The 18,751-nt window shown below is 65.3% G+C and overlaps 1 protein-coding gene across 15 annotated transcripts in view; it reads left to right on the top strand.

Annotated features, from left to right (window-relative positions):
* Positions 1-16,666, top strand: part of CAMK2B (calcium/calmodulin dependent protein kinase II beta) — a 79,626-nt gene extending 62,960 nt beyond the window's left edge. For 3 of the 15 annotated variants that reach the window (XM_082692083.1, XM_082692075.1, XM_082692076.1), the window contains 8 exons: positions 4,455-4,492; positions 4,607-4,678; positions 5,918-5,962; positions 7,388-7,436; positions 13,979-14,054; positions 14,173-14,267; positions 14,405-14,639; positions 14,910-16,666. In XM_082692083.1, coding sequence (XP_082548209.1) covers positions 4,455-4,492; positions 4,607-4,678; positions 5,918-5,962; positions 7,388-7,436; positions 13,979-14,054; positions 14,173-14,267; positions 14,405-14,637 — 608 coding nt within the window. In that variant the 3' untranslated portion in view covers positions 14,638-14,639; positions 14,910-16,666. Of the gene's footprint in view, positions 1-60; positions 136-4,451; positions 4,493-4,606; positions 4,679-5,917; positions 5,963-7,387; positions 7,437-13,978; positions 14,055-14,172; positions 14,268-14,404; positions 14,640-14,909 lie in introns of all 15 variants that reach the window. The other 12 variants (XM_082692082.1, XM_082692087.1, XM_082692088.1 and 9 more) reach the window with 5 other exon arrangements.
* Positions 16,667-18,751: the final 2,085 nt, after the last annotated feature.

Genomic DNA, 18,751 nt, shown 5'->3' with positions numbered 1-18,751 from the left:
CTTCCCCTGCCCGCCCCGTCTGTGTCCGCCCCTCCCTCGTCTCTAACCCGGTGCTAACAGTGGGCAGACAGACCACCGCTCCGGCCACAATGTCCACCGCGGCCTCCGGCACCACCATGGGGCTGGTGGAACAAGGTAGATGCTCTTGCCCAGGGTCCCGCCTGTTGGCATGCAGCCCCTCGCTGCACGCAGCTGCCGGCCGGGCCTCCGGAGCTGCCCCCGAGGCCCCGGGAGCCCCCGCTCCCGCCGGGGACAGATCCCACATGGCAGCCCCCGCTGTCCCAGCAGCCTCAGACCCCATGCACTGAAGGAGGGTTCAGGCTAGGGGACACCCGAGCCATGCCTCCCCCCAGATGCTTTTCACTGGACCTTGGTCCTGGCCCCTGAGTCTGGGGGTCAGGAGACCCCTCTGGTCAGAGCCCTGTGCTCTGTGATCTCTCTCCCTGCTTGTCTGTCATGACTCCCGTTCAGAGTGACCTTGACCAACTGTAGGAAGCCTCAGGGCTGCTGCTGGGTCTGAACCCTGAATGGGGGCTCTGGGGAAGAAGGCTTGGGGGCAGAGGTCCTGCACCATGAGAGCTCTCTTGCCAGCCCCCCGCACTCCCCGCCTGGCCCGCCCCCGTGCACAAGCACCTGCACCATGCTGCTCCCGTCACTCGCTTGGAGCTGGAGGTCTGTGTGGGTCCGAGGTGCACATGTCTGCCCTGTGAGCTCCAGGACGGGGGCCTCAGCCCCCAGAGAATGTCCTGTTGGGTCTTCCTGTGAGGCCCCCGGCCTCCTTCCAAATGTATGAGCAGAGAGGCTGCTTCTCTGGACCCTGCTCCTCCCAGGGGCCTCAGGCCAGCTCCTGCCCATCCCCCTGTGAGCTGGCCAGAGCCCTGAGGGCTAGCAGACCCCAGGAACTGCCAGGAGCCCAGCCCGAGCCAAGGCCAGTGCAGGCATAGGGCGCACAGAGCCTGTTGCAGCCCAGGGCCGACCCCAGGGCTCCCTGGACGGAGCCGCGGGGGCCGGTTTTCTGCTGGTGCCTTGTGCTTTGGCCCCAGCCAGCCGTCCACCCCATTTCTTGCTTCAAGGTCCTGCAGGGGTGCATTCCTTAGCTGCCCCCTCCTGGGGATACTCCGGGCAGGGCCACCCTCTGGGAGGATGGTCTGTGCCCTTCTGTGAGCCCAGCAGACATGTCCGGCAGGCAAAGCCCCCGGAGGGCCATCCGGAGCGCATGGCGGGGAGGAGGGCAGGGTGCCTGGGCACTCCTGGAGAAACGCGGCTGCCCAGTGCAGTGAGCGAGGCCGCCGGGCTGCCCTCCGGCGGGGCCCCTGCCTGCGCCTGCCCAGCTGCCGTGGACCGTGGATGCGCCGCGGATGCATGCGCCGCGTGCATGCCCAGCCCTGCGGGGCGCCCGGGGCTGCTTGGTCCCCGAGGCGGTCAGTGCATGCGGACGGAGCCCAGCATGGCTGTCTGGGGCCGCCGGCGAGGGGATGAGCCAGATGCTGGGCCTTGGGCTGAGGTCAGCCCACCTCAGCCAGTGGCACTGGGCGGGGTTCTCCATTTCAAGGCCACGGCTCCTCCATAGGGGACAGCCTCCTGGGTGATGCAGCGCCCTGGCCAGAGGAGCCTGTGGGGTCTCTGTGGAGATGGATGCCGCAGGTCGTCAGAGCGTCTCGGCCTTCCCCGAGAGGGGGCAGGCAAGCTGGGGTTGTAGGGCAGCCATGGCCGGCCTGAGGTCTCTGCTTGTCCACCACGGGTCTGGGGTACCTGCTCAGTCCACCCCCCCCAGGGCACCTGCTGCCAACTCGCGCATCTGACTTGAGAAAGCGTGGAGGGAGTGCCCTGTGCTTTGTACTGCCAGTACAGACGGGGTCCACAGGGCCCTGGAGGCAAGGAATTTCCAGGAGCTGCTTTCAGGAGGGGCCTGTCCTGTGTCTTGTAGCCACTGGTCCAAGGGAGTTCCTCAGGGGAGGTGTTTGGGGATCGGTTAAGGGGCTGGGTGTCTGCTGTGAGGCTTTCTGGAGCCCGGGCCCCACCGGAGCCGTCTGAGTCTGCTGGGGTGTTGTCGTCTCGGGTAGCAGGGTCTGGAGAGTCAGGGACTGAGGGGGACTCTCTTGAGATCCAGGCCTGCCCCAGGGTCTCCGTCCGCTTCTCACCAGGGCTCGGTTCGAGAGGAAGGCCAGGCAGGGCAGGCTGTGTCTCCTCGGTGCGCCGGGCCGGCTCGGACGCTCTGCATTATTGTGCGGGTTCTGTGGGGATGCATGGCTCTGGGATGCTGGGCTGGACGCCTCTTTCCTCCGGGCCCCTGGAGGACCCTGGCCCTGCTGGTCAGCCAGCAAGGATGGGGTCCCTGGGCTGTGCGACTTCAGCATGACTCCCATGTTGGGGGAGGTGGCCTACCTGTGCGCTGGACTTGGGGAAGGGAGCAGGGGACTGAGGTCAGCGGGGTTTAGGTGCAAAAGCTCCCATGTCCACAGGTTTGGGCTCTCCCGCCATGCTGGGTTATGGGAAGGTGGGTTGGAGCCGACCTCTGGTGGTTTCCAGGGTCCCCACAAGGGGAAGTGGCCCTTTGGGAGATGGCAGTCTTGGTCCTGGGACGCTCACGGGTCTGGGCCTGCAGGCATTGGGATACGGTCCTGATCCAGCCTCGCCAGACCGGGAGGGTGTGCTGCAGGGCGGGCAGGCCTGGTGGGCCAGAGAGGGGCCCTGTCACCCCTGCACTGACTGGGATCCTGTGATACTTCTCGTGGCGGGGAAGCCTGCAGGACCGGGGCATGGGCCAAGAGGCAGGTCTCTGGTGACACGCAGCCCCATGGTTCCTGGTGGGGAAGCCTTTGAGAGAGTGGACAGATTGTGGGGAGAGACCGACCCTGGGGTGGCACTTGGACAGCCCCACAGGGCTCTCTGCTCGAGCACATCACCCATGTCCCTGCACAGAGCCTGGAGGGTGGCAAAGGGACCTTCCCAGAGAGAAAGATGGGCCACAGTCCAGAGGATTGGGACCCTGATGGTGGTCTCAAACCGAAGCAGCATTAAAGCCCCCTAGAACAGAGGCCCCACTACCCCTGGGAAGTGTGGGGGGGTCTGGGTGCTGCCGCTGAGGCTGCCAGTGTGGGGACCCCTTGTGAAGAACTGCGGCTCTCCCTGGGTCCCGGTGTGCACAGCAGCCCGGCACCACGGCCTCCAGGGATGTTTCCCGCCATCAAGAGTCCCCCCCCCCCTGCCCCCCGTGAACCACAGTGGGCTGCAGGGACGGCTGGCCAGCTGGAGGCTGGGGACCCACGGCAGGGTGGGGGGCTGCAGCAGCCCTGGGGGCCCACCCCCGGCCTCGGCCCCTGATGCGGCGCTCTGCCCTGCACAGGTGGGGCAGCGCTGGGCCCGGCGTGCTGGTGGGGCGGGCGGGGTCCTGGGCCACACGCTTGCGCTCCTGCCTGACCACGTGAATCTTGTTTTCTTTCTTTCCCTACTACTATCTCCCTCCCTCCTCACCTTTCCTTCCCTGGAAGGTAAGCCGACTTCCCTTGGTTTGGCAGCTGTTCTACAAACGCTGTCCACTGCGGAGGGCCCAGATGCTGTGGGACTTGGAGGGGGTGGCGGGCTGCCCTGACCTCTGTGTGGTCGTGTTGGGGCGAGTCTGCACAGGTGGGGTGTCCCACAGGTGGTGGGCAGCCGGAGATGTGAGGGGGCCCTCTGGAGCCTTCCCCATGGGTGGCACCTTGTTGAGCCCATCAGAGCCCCAGGGCCTCAGGGGTGGGCCGGGGGGCCTGTGTTGGGGCCGATGCTGCCCCGGTAAGGCCAGGAAATGACTCCAAGGTCAGGACTTCCAGGATTGGTTCCTGAAGAACAAGGCAGCCCCCGGGTGCTGAGCCAGGGGGCCTGTGGGCAGGGCGCTGAGTCCTGTTTGCCCAGGGAGCGGGGTGGGAGGCTGATGGCAGGCAGCCATCCGCACTTGGGATGAGCCCCTCCCTACGTGGGGGGGTGGCCAGCTGCAGCCGGCCCCTGCCCGGGAACACAGGCAGGTGACAGGCAGATGGCCCAGCACCCCAGCCTGGTGCCCCATCCTATGTTCCTGTGCAGGGTGGGGGGAGCACCTGCCTCCTCCTTGGTGGAGCCTACACACTGTCCACAAGCTGCAGGGCCTGTGTGGGACAGGAAACCATGGTGTCCTGCAGGATCATGGAGAATGGCTGGGGGAAGGGGCCTGTCCTGGCGTTGAGAGCTTTGAGCTGTACTGGGTCTCCTGTGGGCCTTCTCCAGGATGGCCAGGCTCAGAACTGGGCAGACCTGCTTTAGCCTCCACCGAGGACAGATGCCACCCTGCCTTGGGACTTGGGGTCCCCTGGCTGCCCCCTAGCTCTTGGGGATCCCCAGAGCCCAGCTAGCCCTGAGGTCAGCTCACCCCGAGGGGGTGGGTAGTTGGGGGCTGCAGGTGCTTTGCTCATGTTGCCCGTTTCCTCCCCATGCAGCAGCCAAGAGCTTACTCAACAAGAAGGCTGACGCGGGGAAGGTGAGTGCCCTGGCCCTGGGGCCCACCTGTGGCCGTGCTGCCCACCCTCCCTGGCGGGCAGGCCCTGGGAAGGGGTGTGGCTCCTTCCCCCCTGACTTCTTCCTCTCTCCACAGCCCCAGACAAACAGCACCAAGAACAGCGCCGCTGCCACCAGCCCGAAAGGGACGCTTCCTCCGGCTGCCCTGGTACTGCGCTCCTTGGCCCCCTGCCCCCTGGCCCTACCACAGCCTGGCTGTGCAGTGGCCACCTGTCAGGCCTGGGGTGCGGTGGGGTGCAGCCCCAGCTACCTCCAATGGACGGTGCCTGGCCCTCCAGCTCCCCCTTGCTCTCGGGTGTGGAATTAGGGCCGAGCCCCTTTTGGGGGGTCTCGGGGCTGCGCAGGGGCCTGGCCTAGTGTCCCACCTGTGGGTCAGCTCTGAGAGGCATTCAGGAGCACTGCCCTGTGCAACTCTGCCCTCAGCAGGCCCACCCGGAGCGTCTGTGCCTGGCCACCCTGCAGGGGCCTGGCTGGGTGGTGAGACGCCTCCTGGCTGCTGCAGGGGCACGCCACCCTGGAGCTGAGGGCTCTGGTGTCTCCCAGGAACCATGGGTGGGGCTGGTCTTAGCTGTGGAGCCCCCCAGTGATCTGGAGGGAGACGAGCCGCTGTGGCAGTTGGCTTGGTGATGACCCAGCAGCAGCCAGGGCAGCTTCCTGTGGGCAGCTGTACCCCGCAGGCCCCCAGCCGCCGGGAGACACAGCCCCGTGGCTGTGCTGGCCTGTGGCTGTCCAGCAGGGGTGGAGGAGGCTTGGGGCTTCTGGCTGGGCAGGCGTGGGCAGACACAAGTTCAGAGGAGCCCGGCTCTGGCCCTCTTGTCGGGAGGCCAGGGGATGTCTCCTGGCCAGGGCCCCCCCCCCCCCCGAGCTGGTGGCGTGGCTTGTGATGTTGCAAGCTATGTGCCCATGGCGGCCTGTGTAGGGCTGGCCGCCCCGAGAGATCGGGGTTTCCCGGGGCCCAGGTTTCGAGATCGTGCGGAGCCCAGCCCTGTATGCCCACAGGAAGGCTGGGCTCGCCAAGTGGCCGTCCAGCACGCGGGGGCAGCCTCAGCCCCAGAGGGGAGGGTCCCACACAGCCAGCCCCATCTCAGACCCCATCCATTCCATATGCCACCCTCATTCCCATGACATCTTCAAAACCATGCCGGCCATCCCAGGGCAGAGGGTCAGGTGGCAAGACAAGTGGACAGGAGGACCTCGTTCCCTGCCCAGCGCCCCCATGCTCTGTGCTGCACTCCGTGGGCGCACGTGCTTCTCTCTGGCCTTCCTGGCTGTTGGGCCTCCCCAAACTGCTCTGCCTTCCTGCCATGCACGCTCGGCTGCCTCCTCCCTCCACCCACCTTCTCCTCTCACTTCCTCTTTCCTTCCTCTGTGCTTCCTTCTTCTGTAGGAGCCTCAAACCACCGTCATTCATAACCCCGTGGACGGGATCAAGGTACTACTGCACCCACTGGCCCCCTTGGGAGCCTGTGCCCAGGCAGGAGGCAGGCCCCTGGCCAGGGGCAGGTCTGGGGCACTGACCCGGGGCAGCCCTTGTACTGAGAGTTGGGGGGGCAGGTGTATAGGGACCCTTGTTGAGGCAGGACAGAGTTCCACAGGTCCATGGCCGCCCCCTCAGAATGAGGCCCCAGGCGCTGCCATCTTAGGTGTGGCTGTACCGAGTCACTGTTAACAGTGGGGGCCCAGAGCAGGGTCCGCTTCTCAGGACCTCCGTGCTGTCCATCCAGCCCTATCTGCAGGCCGGCGCAGCAGAGCCGGGAGCCAGGCATGCAGGGCTGCCTTGGGGTGCCAGGAGAGGAGAGCCGGCGTGGGCCGGGAGGAAGGAGCAGCACAGATGCCCCTGGCCGCCCCCATCACTCACCTCTACCCCCAGTGCTTCCAGCCGGGCCAGCCTGCCTCTGCCGCTGCTCCGCGCCCAGCATCTCCCGCTGCATGGGCGCCTACACCTGGGGCCAGAGAAGGGGCTGGCTCTCAGGGTGGCGGGAGGGACGGAGGGCCGCCAAGCTGTGTTTCTAGGATCGGCACCCGCCCCAGCCTGCAGTCGGACTCACCCCGAGTTCCCCAAAGGGCCCCTCATATCCTGGCTGCAGGCCGGGACCAGGGGCCAGTGGCTCTCAGCATAGATGCAACGTACCAGAAGGGGCCTGGGTGTCCTCCTGCCTTGTGGCTCGGGGCAGCTATTCCTTGGGCCCTATGTCTGGGGTGAGGCTCCTGTTTGTCTTGCAAGGGGCCTCTAGACAACCTTGGGGGATTGTGGTACGAGCCCCGATCCTACAAGCTTCAGGCCACCCCCATCGCTGGGCAGGGCCTAGCACAGGGCGTTCACTCGGGTATAGGAGGAGCCCTGGAGGACCTCAGGAGCAGGCGGACCTCCTGGGAAGTCCTTGACAGGTGACAGGCCGCTGATTTTAGAGTGGGGTCGGAGGTGCTGGGGCTGCTGGTCTACTCTCACAGGCCCTCACAGCGGGGAAACTGGGCTTGGCTGGACAGTCCAGGCCTGAGGGGCAGGCGGCCCCTGCTGGGGCAGGAGCTGTGGATACGGCCAGTCTCTTGAGGCCCTCCTGGAGCCTTCCTGTCCTGTCTGCCACAGTGCACAGGCTGGGGGAGCTTTCCCGTTCCGCTGGGAGTGCCAGACAGCCCGTTTTCCTCTCTTACGGAAGAGTCCTTAGGGAGTCTCTCCTCCAAGTGTGTCTGGTCAGGAGAAGGCGCGTCTGGGCCCCTGGCCATTGCGGACGTGAGCGGCTGAGGCCTGGGGCTGGGTGACCGCATGTGGGGTTCCGGGATGGGCACCTCCAGGCCCCACAGAGGCGGGCTGGGACAGAGACCTCATCCTGACCCGCTGTCTCCATGTGTCCCCCAGGAGTCATCGGACAGCACTCACACCACTATAGAGGACGAGGACACGAAAGGTACATCTGGAAGATGGCACGGTGTGGCGTCTGGGATGCGGACAAGGGGTGTCCACGGGGCGCTGGCTCTGCTTGGCCACAGCCCCCATGGCCTGCCTAGTGCATGCGGGCCAAGAGACCGGTGCCCTGGTCAGCGGGGCGGCTCCCAGCCTGCAGGGGAACAAGTTCATGGTTGAATTTGCTTTGATTTTTTTCTCTTGAACTTCCTGAAGTTGGTGACCCTGCTTGGCTGGCAGCCACTAAGGAAACAGCCAGCAAGGGGCTTTGCCTGGGTTCTGGGTGTTTCCACGGCCCCTGAGGGTGGGTGGGCTGCACCCGTGTAGTAGGGCCCCTCTGCTCCCAGCTCTGTCCACCTCCCCTGGGAGGGCAGGTGGCATGTGGGCCCGCCGGAGCCTTTGGGCCACATGGTCACAGTTCGGCCTTGAAGGCCTGCAGCGCTGCCCCAGGGCCCGATGGCCAGCCATTCTGCAAGTTTGGGGGACACAGTGGTGTCAGGGGCCAAAACAGAGGTGAGCACAGGCCCCTGGATGAAGGGAGAATGGATGTTCACGTGGTTTCCGTGAACAGACCGATACAAGCCCTTGTTGTCAGCACGGAGGCCCCCCCGAGGCCCTGTCTTTGCAGTTCTGCCCTGATCCCGGCTCTGTGGGAGGCTGCAGGAGCATTGGCCGGCCTGCTCCGGCCCAGACCCCAGTGTGCCATCGGGCTGGGAGAGCAGCCTTGGGCAGCAGGGCGGGCCCTAAAGGGCCCAGGCCTGCCCCTCCTGCCGTCTCCAGTCCTCTGTGTCCCGCTCCTGGACCCAACTGTGAGCTGTGTCTCAGGTCCTCCAGCCCCACCCCACCCATCCTCGTGCTGTCCCTGTCTCTCCCGCATGCCCCCTCCTGTCTCCTGTTAGTGTCTCACCTGTCTGCCCCAACCCCCAGGGCCCCTGACACCCTGAGCTGTGTGAGGAGGGGCTCCTGGAGCTCTGAAGCCAACCCCCTACCTCACGCCCACCTCCCGCCAGCCCCCTGTGCTCTCCGCGTAAGTCAGTGGGTCGGGGGGGCCCCGCTGTGGGCGGGGTCTGCCTGGAGGACCCTGCAGCAGCCTGTCTCTGTAGGGCTGCCTCGGCCCTTCTGTCCCCAACCCCCCATGGTGGCCTCCTCCCCTCCCCCCACCACCGGCCTGAGCCCCCCCCCCCCCCCACTCCAGACACTGGCCAGGGGCTGCTTGGGCGGGAGCGAGTATGGTACTGCTTCCCTGGGCCGCTCACGCTCGGCCTCCTGTCCACCCCAGTGCCCAGGGGCCCTGACATCCTGAGCTCCGTGGGGAGGGGCTTGGGAGCCCTGGATGCTGAGGGCCCCCTGCCCACTCTGTGTAAGTAGCGCCCCTGGGCCTGCTGCCCTGCTGCCGAGTGGCTCCTGCGCCCGCTGTGTGTGGCCTCAGCTGCCCCCGCCCCCGGGCTGCCCGAGGCTCAGGGCCTGGGCTGGGCTGACCGCCTGGCACTCCCCACGCAGGGCACTCCCAGCCGCCGCCCTCCCCTCCTTCTCCCTCCCCCAGCTCTGCAGGCCGCCCCAGGCCTCTCCCCAACGCTGTATCCCAGGCCTGGGCATGGGCAGGGCCCTCCGGGCGGTCTACGGTGCGTCTCCGTGAGTCTCGCCTCCCTCACGCCGCCTGCCTGACCTTCCCGGTTGCAGCACCCCATGGGGCCCTACGGAGGCGTAGCCTCTCCCGACCATGGCTGCGGGCGAGAGGAGGGAGGCCTGGCCTTGCTGCCCAGCTGGGTCCTCCCTGGGCTCTGCACACGCCGGGCTGCCTCTGTCCATGGGGGGGGTTACCCTCTGCCATAGCAGCTGAACGGCCATGGAACAGCGTGCTGCCCGCACGTTCCTGAAGCCCCTCCTCTGTGCCCCCATCCTCCCGTCCCCCTTCATCCCCCACATTCCCCATCCCCCCGTCCGTCCACATCCCCTTTGTGCCTCCTTGTGTCCCCGTCCCCCTCTGTCCCACCCGTCCGCCCCCTCCCCCTTCATCCCCCACATCCACCCACGTCCCCGTCCCCCACTTCCCCCGTCCTTCCCCCAACACGTCCACCTGCATCCCCCTGTGCCCCTGTACTTCTCCTGGTGCCCTCCGCCACACCCCCGTGTCCCTCACATCCCTTTCTGGGCCCCACATTCCTCCTCGTGTCCTCGCATCCACCTTCATCCCCCCACACTCCCTCCGTCCCCGGTGTCCCCCCAGCATCTCCCTCTGCCCTCCCTGTGCCCGTGTTCTCCTCTGCCTCTTTGTCCCTCTGGCTTAGCTCGTAGGCCCGTAGCTTCTCTGTCTCCCGTGCTGCCCCCCAAGCCTCCTGTTCCTGTCTGGTCCGCTCCACCCCACCCCCCAGGCTCTCTGCCATCCTGAACACGGTGAGGAGGGGCTCAGCTCTGGAAGCCCAGGGCCCCGCCACCCTGCCTATCTCCAGGTCTCCCAGGCCCCCCACCCGCCCTGTGTAAGTAGCACCTTGAGGGGCCCCCTGGCTGCTCCTTGGGGGCTCACAGGTGTGGAGACCCCCGGCTGTGGTGTGCTGCCCCCTCACTCTGGGAAGGGGCCGGCTTGGGGGGCAGCGGGCGGAAAGGGGAGCACAGGGAATTCGACACGAAGGTGTCATTTGGCTTCAGAACAGGAGCTTGTGGCTAAGGAGGGGCGCATGAATGCCTGTAGGGAGGAATCAGAAGCGGTCGGGCCAGACGAAGGCCTCGCGCCTGTGATCTGTGGCCCGTGTGACGCAGTGTTGGCTGCAGGGGCCCAGGGCGAGGGCTTGGGGGGGCAAGGGGCCGGCGCTGGGCTGCGGCCCCTCCCCAGGCAGAGAGGGAGGAGCCGGTCGCGCCAGCCGGTCTGCCGACTGCCGACTGCCGCCAGGATCGCTTACAGGGATGGGTGACACCCCAGGGCTGCAGCACGCCCCCAGCGCCCCCCCCCCACCTGCCAGGAGACACCAGGCAGGGAGGCCTGCGCGGTTGGATGAGAGGCTGCGGGCCAGGGGCTGGGCATGGCTGGGGAGTGGCTGGGTGAGTGCGGGGCCTGAAGGCCTGGGCAGGGACCAGGGGGAGCGAAGCTCGCCAGCAGTGGGGGGCATAGGGGCTGTGGGGAAGCTGTGCCCACCCCAATGGCCAGGAGGGCACGGGGCAGCCTCCAGATAGCAGTGGACCCCCACAGAAGTGCTCTATACTCTGCCAGAGGGGCGAGGCCAGGTGCAGGTGTCTTGGCCGCCTTGGCCCGGGAACGGAGGCTGGTCACAGGGCTGGGGCGGAGGGGGTCTTGTGGTGAGGGAGAGGGTGCAAATGGAGCCTGGGGAGGGGTTGGCAGCATCCGTGTGCCCGTCTCCCTGGCCCCTCTTGGCCCTGGTTTCACAGATGAGGAAACTGGAGGCTGGGATGTGGAGAGATGCCCCTGGGGGGCTGCCCACCCGGGACTGTGAGCTGCCCTCAGTCTGCATCGCGGGCCGGGTTAGGGGCTCTGAGGACAGGGCATACCGTGAGCACTGCATCCTGGGCTGACCTTGGGGGTCTGCCCTGAACTAAGCTGTAGAGGTGAGGACCACAAGAAGGGGCCTTGAGCAGGACTGAAGGGAGGGGTGCTGGGGGGCCAGGAGCGGCAGGGGAGTGGGGAGCCCTAGGGAGCTGAGGCCCCCGGGGGATGGCGTCCTTGGTCTGGCATGTGCCCCTGCCCAAGTCCCCAGCACTGCAGCCCCTTTGAGAGCAGGGGGTCTGCCGGGAGGGATGGGAGAGGGGACTTGGCTCTCTAGATCCGCGGTCATGGGTGTCAGAGCCCGGGCAACCCCCGTCTCCACCTCTGGGGCCAGGGTTATATGCCTGCCAGCTGTCGTCATGTGTAAATGGGGTCGGTGTCCACGGGCCCAGGCGGTGTTCCCCATAATCAGGGATTACACCCAATCTGCTGCTGCCTGCCTGCGGGGGTTGTGGGCTCCTGGTGCCCCTGCTGCCAAGCGACATGGATTAGGGCCAGCCTGGGGCCGCTGGGGTCCCGCCAGACCCTTTCCCAGCCTGTTAGCTTGTCCCAAGAGAGGGAATGTAGGGGCTCCGGTCCACCGCTGGGACCCCTCCCACACCAGACCCTTGCCCACACGACTCTGTCAGTCTGCAGAGCTGCCTGGGCCTGGGGTGAAGGGGGGAGCTGATGGCAGGTCACAGCCGGTGGCTTCACCTCCCGGGGAGCCCCTACTCCCTCTGGAAGAGGAAGGGCTGCTCCACAGGGCAGGGGTGGGTCCAGGCAGCAGCCCTTGTCTGCAGATCGGCGACATCAGGTCCCAAACCCCGGACTCGGCGATATGTGCTGTGACCCCAATGCCTCCTTTTGACTTTCTACTCTCATTTTATCTTACAATTGGCTTAGAAACACGCCACAAGACTTCACTAAGGGGCAAGATTGGGGACTTACCACAGTACGGGATGCACGGGACATGAGACACAGGACATGTCATTCCATTCCAGTCACAGGGCTGTTGCTGAGGGCTCCCATGGGGTGCTGATATGGAAAGGGGGCCCAACCGGTGTTGGGTGTTGGACACACAGGCACTGCCCTCCCCTACATGGGCAGGAGGGGCCTGGCTTGGGGTCCCCTGGGAAAAGCTGGACTGCAGTGGGGACAGGGACCTGGGAGAGTGGGTGAGCATCCCCAAAGCAGAAATGCTCAGGCAGAGGGTAGAGGGGTGGGCAGGCTGCCGGGAGGTCACACACTGGGGATGCAGAGGGACCCAAAATGTCCGATGACATCCTGCTTTGGGTCCCAAGCCCAAGAGTAGAGTGTGGTGGGTGCAGGGACAGAGCTCTGCCGATGGATATGGGCGGACATGGGTTCCCTGGAGCCTGCAGCCCACTGTGCTGGGGACCAGCTTCCAGGGCCGACCAGACAGTGGGGCCTGGGCTTGCGTGAGACAGCCCGGAGCCCAGACCCTGGCACGGTCCAGACATAGAGTTGGGTGAGAAATGGAAAGGGGGCCTTTGCACAAACACAGCTGGGTCCAGAGGGAGGGGTTTCCGAGACTGGAGAAGCTCTCAGGTCCATGCCCACGGGAATCTCCACGTGCAAACGGGCACCTGCCCTCCCCTGTAACACCAGCGCACACGTGCACCTGAGCCCTCGGGTGTCACGGAGCTTCTGCTGCTCGTACTCTCCAGACCCCATGCGGCACACAAGGCCCGCCTGGACCCACATGCACTGTGTGGCGCCCACAGTTCAGGTGGGCATTGGTGGGAGGGGGCACGTAGGCAGCCAAGGGTGCCGGAAGTGGGGAGGAGCCGGTGCAGCCCCATGCCAGGGTGGTACATGCTTCCCAATGCGGAGTCCCCCTCTGGAGACCCTGCTGTGTGTGCTCTGGGACTGGAGCCCACGCATCAGCATACGGGGGTGCTGTTCGCAGGGGTGCTGGTGGCTGGAGTACAGACAGATGCCCAGTGGCAGGGACAGAGAGCCACTGGGGAGCCAGGGAAGCTGCTGGAAGCGCAGTGACCTGGCAGGGAGCCTGTGGGGAGGAGCTCATGGGATCCCACACTGGCTGGGTCTGAGGCTTACTGTGGGGAGCACAGTAAGTTCCGAGGTCCCTGGGAGCCGTGTGAGCGCACACGCGATGTGTGTGCATACTTGGGAGTGTACATGTCCTCATGGAGGCGGTTAAGCACCCACCGGAGGGTAGTCCTCCTCTGGGGAGGGGAGTGAAGCACGAGATTTAGGGGAACACAGGCACTCACAGCTCTACCTGGTTTATTTCTATGAGAGTCTCCGTGGCCGTGAAAGTGATCCAGGTTTGAATCCGCAGTGGGTTGCGGCTGCGTTATTCTCTGAAACAAGTTGTGATTAAAGAGAGAACGGGGACCGCAGGTTAGCACCCTGGGGCCAGGCCTGTCCCAGTGCAGAGGCCAAGTGGGCAGAAGCCCAGAGCCCCAGGACGGAGGGTGCTAGGTGGGCTGGTGATGCTGGGGGTGGGGGGTATGGAGGGGGGCTGGCGCCCAAGCCCTGGACTGCACACGGGTAGAGACCCAAGCAAGTGGGAGGCCAGCCAGCTGGCTATGGGCTTCCAGGGAGAGACCCACAGACTCCTGAGTCCCCCGTCCCCTGCCCTCTGCTCCGCCTTCGCCCCATAGACACTGCCCCTCGCCCTCCCCGCTTCACAGCCAGCCCTTACCAGATGTTCCTGGAGAGGGGCTGGATGCGGCAGGGGCTTGGGAGCCAAGTTTAGGTGGGCAGAGGCCAGGGGGCAGGTCCCAGGGGACATGGCCGGAGGGACTGGGGACCACAGTCATGGCGGGCTTTGCTTCCCCTTTCTGCGTTCTCCAGACGTGGTATTTCTATCACATGGAGACCTTCTATGTAAGACAGACAGGGCTCCATGGACTTGGGAATGTGGGGGCTGTGGGTGACCTTGGAGGGAGCCGTGTGAGCTGGACAATCGGGTCCCTCCTGGGGAGGAGAGCGGGTGGGGGCTGGGGACGCTCTGCCCTAGGCCCTCTGCAGGGCCACCCGGGGTGGTCCTTGGTCACTGGGCGGCTGTGTTCCCGCAGCACGGAAGCAGGAAGTCATCAAGATCACCGAGCAGCTCATCGAGGCGGTCAACAATGGGGACTTCGAGGCCTATGCGTGAGCGGGGCATCTGGGCTGGGTCTCGGGGGGGCCTGGGGTGGAGTGGGGGCTTCCCTGCAGTGAAGGGAGGGCAGGAGGCAGCAGGGGCTTCTCCTCACCTGGGTCTGCCCCCCAGGAAAATCTGCGACCCAGGCCTGACCTCGTTCGAGCCTGAAGCGCTGGGCAACTTGGTTGAAGGGATGGATTTCCACAGATTCTACTTCGAGAACTGTGAGTGCCAGGGCTGGGCGTGGGGGTCGCCCCCGACAGCACAGCGGGGCCCCCGGGCCTCCAGGTAGCCTCCCTGCTCCCCTTCCCTGGGCAGAGGTTCCCCAGGGCGCCCAGCAAGCCCCTGCCTCTGCTCATAGTGCTCGCCAAGAACAGCAAGCCCATCCACACGACCATCCTGAACCCGCACGTGCACGTCATCGGGGAGGACGCCGCGTGCATCGCCTACATCCGCCTGACGCAGTACATCGACGGACAGGGCCGGCCCCGCACCAGCCAGTCCGAGGAGACGCGCGTGTGGCACCGCCGTGACGGCAAGTGGCAGAACGTGCACTTCCACTGCTCGGGCGCGCCCGTGGCGCCGCTGCAGTGAAGGTGGGTGCCGGCACGGGCCCTTTCCTGGGGTGCGCCGGGGACGCTGGGCAGAGCCGCCCCCGCACTATAGGCAGGCAGCACCCCATCCCTGCTTCTCCCCCTTCTCCCTGGGGGAGTGGACGAGAGCTGACCCCCCACCTTTACCTCCCTGGGGGGGAGCAGTTGAGAGCTGACACCCCGCCCACCCCTTCTCCCTGGGTGGGGACAGATGAGAGCTGACACCACCCCCCCGCGCCCTCCCCCTTGACCCCTACCCTCCCCACCTTTCAGAGCTGTGGCCGGCTTCGTGGGACAGACTCAGTGTTTGGAGCCCGGCCGCCCTCCTGCGGCCTGCCTGTCGCATGTTTGTGTCTGCCTCGTTCCTCCCCTGGTGCCTGTGTCTGCAGAAAACCAAGACTGGATGTGATTTCTTTTTAACAACAAGATGACAACCACCACCACCAAAAAAAAAAAAAAAAAAAAAAAAAAATTTGATGTTGGATGAAACAGGAGAAAAAAAGGCAAAAGCTGTACAAACCACTGGCATCTGCGGGGCCTTGAACCGCCGGGCACCCCCCACCCACGCTCCACGTATCTGTCACTCCTGGCCCCTCAGGGAGCAGTGGGGCAGTGACCTTGTCCACAGGGGCCGGGCCGAGGAACGGTGTTTGTTAGGTCTGCATACCCCCCCCCCCCCGCCGTGCATGGCTGCCATCAGGAGTGTCGGCCACCTGGGGCCAAGGGGACCCGAGCACGGATGTTCCCCTCCCTTCCTCTCATGCCCCCAGCATGGATGAGCAGTGCAGAGGCCGGGCCGGCCCCCGGGGGCCCGATGAGCCATCTGAGAAGCCCCCGTGGGCCCGGGGCTCCCATTCTGGCCGCTCCAGGGCCGGGGAGGTACAGACTTCCCAACTGGCAGAGTCTGGCCGAGAGGATGCTGTTGGTGGCAGCCCGGTTGGGAGGGGAACCCTTGGGTTCCCACAGCACCTCCCTCCTGTTTGGGGTGGCTCCCCTCCGCCCACCTCCCTCACCAGCTGGTGCAGCCACAGAGGGGCCCTAGGCAGGCCCTCCTGCCTGTCCAGAGGCAGGAGGAGGAGAGGGGTCAGAAGGCGGTGCGTGGCACCCTGCGCTCCCAGGCCGGGGCGGGCGCGGCAGGGGTTTGTGAACAGGGCGCTTTCAGAGTCTAGGCTCGGAGCCAAGGGAGGGAGGGCTACCCTGGGCTTGAGGGGCAAGGTGCGGTGGACCCCCCAGTAGGCCTCTCCAGGCTGCTGTGGGGGTGGGGGAGGCGGGGGTGATAGGGACCCCGGGATGAGAAGACAGGCTGGGCCCATCGCAATGTGCACCTGCGAGCTGGTGGGCACTGGGGTCCGACGGCAGCAGAGTGTGCCCAGGGCAGCTGGCCAGGTGGGCTGGTTAGCGGCTGTGATCGCCAAGCTGTGGACCCTGCCACTCCAACACCTGCCCCTTAATTCACATTTTCAACAAGGATTTTCTTTATCTTCCCCCACAAATCAAGCCACGGGAGGGGCACAGAGTGGGGAACGGGACACAGGACGCTGGTCTCCAAGGGGACTGTCCCTCAGCAGACACTCCGAATGGACACTCACCTGCCCGTCCACGGCTGTGCTCAGGACAGCTGTCCCCACCCATGGACACAGGGTAAACATCTGCCAGGCTCCCTGGGCCGTGGTCAGCAGCAAGGCTCACCGTGGACAGCGTGTGGCCTGGCCACCCTCACCTCCGGGGGCCTCCTCCCCTCCTCCCCTCACCTGTTATTTCCACGGAGCTGCCTGTCTGGGATAATTGGGAATTTTTCCGGGGGTAGTTCTTTTGCATGACCCCTCTCGGGCAGGCCACACCTGCTCTTCTAGCTAGATGTCGGAGGTGTGGCCGCTCTGCGGAGGGCCAGCTGCCCGCAGTGCTGGCCGGCCCCCCCTTCTCTCTTTTTGCTGAGTTCCATTGTCTTTTCTTTCTGAGCCTTGTAAGTGTAAAAAATCATTATTTTGTTCTGTCTCGGGAAACTGCAAATAAAAGAAAAACAGGACAAACGGCTTCACGTGCAGCTGGGGGCTCTATGCCGGGGCCCTTCCAAGCCCCAGCCCAGCCCACTCCCCCACCGCACTGCCCCTCTGCCACTGCAGGCCGCCGCTGCACCCACTGCCGCACGCCCCCTCTTTGGGCCCTGGACGCCCTGAAGCCCCTGTCTCTTTGGTGGCCTCTCGGGGAGGCCAGACGGCGGTTCTGTGTGGGAAGAGCCGGGACCCAGCCTCCACCGTGTCTGTGCGTCCATTCCCCATGCCCGTGGCTGGGCTGTGCAGACTGTCAGCGCACAGGCCTGCACAGACGTCACGGTGCTGTGCATCACGGGAGGGTGGTGGCTGCTGGGATGCCCACAGCAGAAACCTGGGGGACGGAGGAGAGCAAGAGCCTTCCTTCCCCTTCTCAGGATCCAGTCCCTGCTCTTCCTGTCATCCACGCCCCTGGCCTGTCCCTCAGCAGCTGCCCACCACACCCCTGCAACATGGGGACACTAGGCCACCTGGGGCCACCGCTAGCCTGTGCCAGCTAATGTAGCAATGAGCTCACAGCTGCAGGACCGCGTCGCCCCAGGACTGCCTAAACGCACCTCCTTGTGACCACAGGGCTGTCTTGGCCGAAGGACCCCTGACCACACAGCCGCCTGCAGCCCTCGCGTGAAGACGGGTAGCCTCCCCTCTGCACTGGTTCCCCGGGCCCTGCAGGTGCTTATCTGTGCCTCCGGCCTTGTGCTTTCCTACAGCATCATGTGCCTTGATACTGAACGCTCCCAACTCGTGTATGTAGGTGGCTTCTGGTGCGAGGAGTGCCCCAGGGGTCACCAGGACAGGAGCCTTTGGCTACGGCTTCTTGGTGCCCCACTGGTGCGCTCGGGAGGGCGGGCTGTGCCAGGAGGCACAGAGGAGCCCGGAGCCGGCGCGGAGAATCTGGAGCGGGGCGCTAGAGCGGGCAACGGTGCGGGCCTAGCACAGTATCTAGGGCTCCGCTTGCAGATCAGCTGTAATCCGAGGCGGCTATCCAGGCCAGGCCTCCCTGCGGGCGCACGACACAGCCCTGCCCACCCCCCACCAAGGATCCTGAGCCCGGCCGGGGTGGGGTGGGACCCACACACTTGGCTGGGGGAGCAGTTACAGTGCCTGAGCTGGGCAGCAAGACAGACTGCGGCTTGTCATTGTTAAATGGCACCAGCTTTGAGCGAAGCTCCAAAAACCCCATACTCCAGCAGGTCTTCCAGGCAGGAAAAACTGGTGCCCTTGGTCCAGCCAGAAACCCCAAGCCTGCTTCTCACTTCCAAGGGCACAAATAAGGCTGAAAGCAAGGCTCGGGGCCAGCAGTGAAACAGGTGAAGCCTTCAGACCTTCTTACGATCAGCTGGCATGCTCGCTCCCTAAACTGGGATGGGACTGGAGACTCCTCCGCTGCACACAGACCCGGGAGGCATGACGCCCCCAAGTCCGCAGGGCCGACCCCCTAGCTGGCAAGGAGTTTCCATCTGTGTGGCCCAGGCTGCTGCGGTGTAGCTCCCCTGCTGGTTCTCCTGCTCCAGCACTCCCTCCCTTGGCTCCTGCTAGAAAGGTCTGGAGGTGGAACCCAGGTGCTGCCCCAGGATGCCCTGCACCCCACAGCTGCACATAAGGAGGGGTCCCTGAGACTCGAACAAAGCAGAAAACTATTATGGAATTTCAAAAGACAACTTTATCCAGATAAGAACCTTTCAAATAGAACAGAGAAGTCAGGCGACAGTTACCAAAACACACCCTTTGCCAAATGCTTCCACATGAGACCACGACAGGGGCTGGGGAAATGCCAGCTCAGGTGTGAGCCTGCGTCACCCTCCCCATGGTCCTCCCTGCAGACCCGCGCCTCCACACCAGCTCCTCCCCAGCAGCCTCCCAAGTTGGAGTCAGATACCACATCCTTCCTAAGGAGAGGTCACAGCCCCCTGGGCACCAGTGAGCAGGCTGGGTCTGTGCACTCCAGGGAGTACCTCGGGCGGGTTACCTTCAGGGCTGGCCAACTCCTTTGACCAGCACAGGGCCCAGAGCGGGACGATAACCAGTGCGTGAACCTGCTGGGGTGGGGAGTCAGGGTCCTCA

Source organism: Mustela nivalis (genome assembly GCF_964662115.1).
Source record: "Mustela nivalis genome assembly, chromosome: 12".
NCBI lineage: Eukaryota > Metazoa > Chordata > Mammalia > Carnivora > Mustelidae > Mustela > Mustela nivalis.
This window is presented reverse-complemented; position numbering and strand designations above follow the sequence as displayed.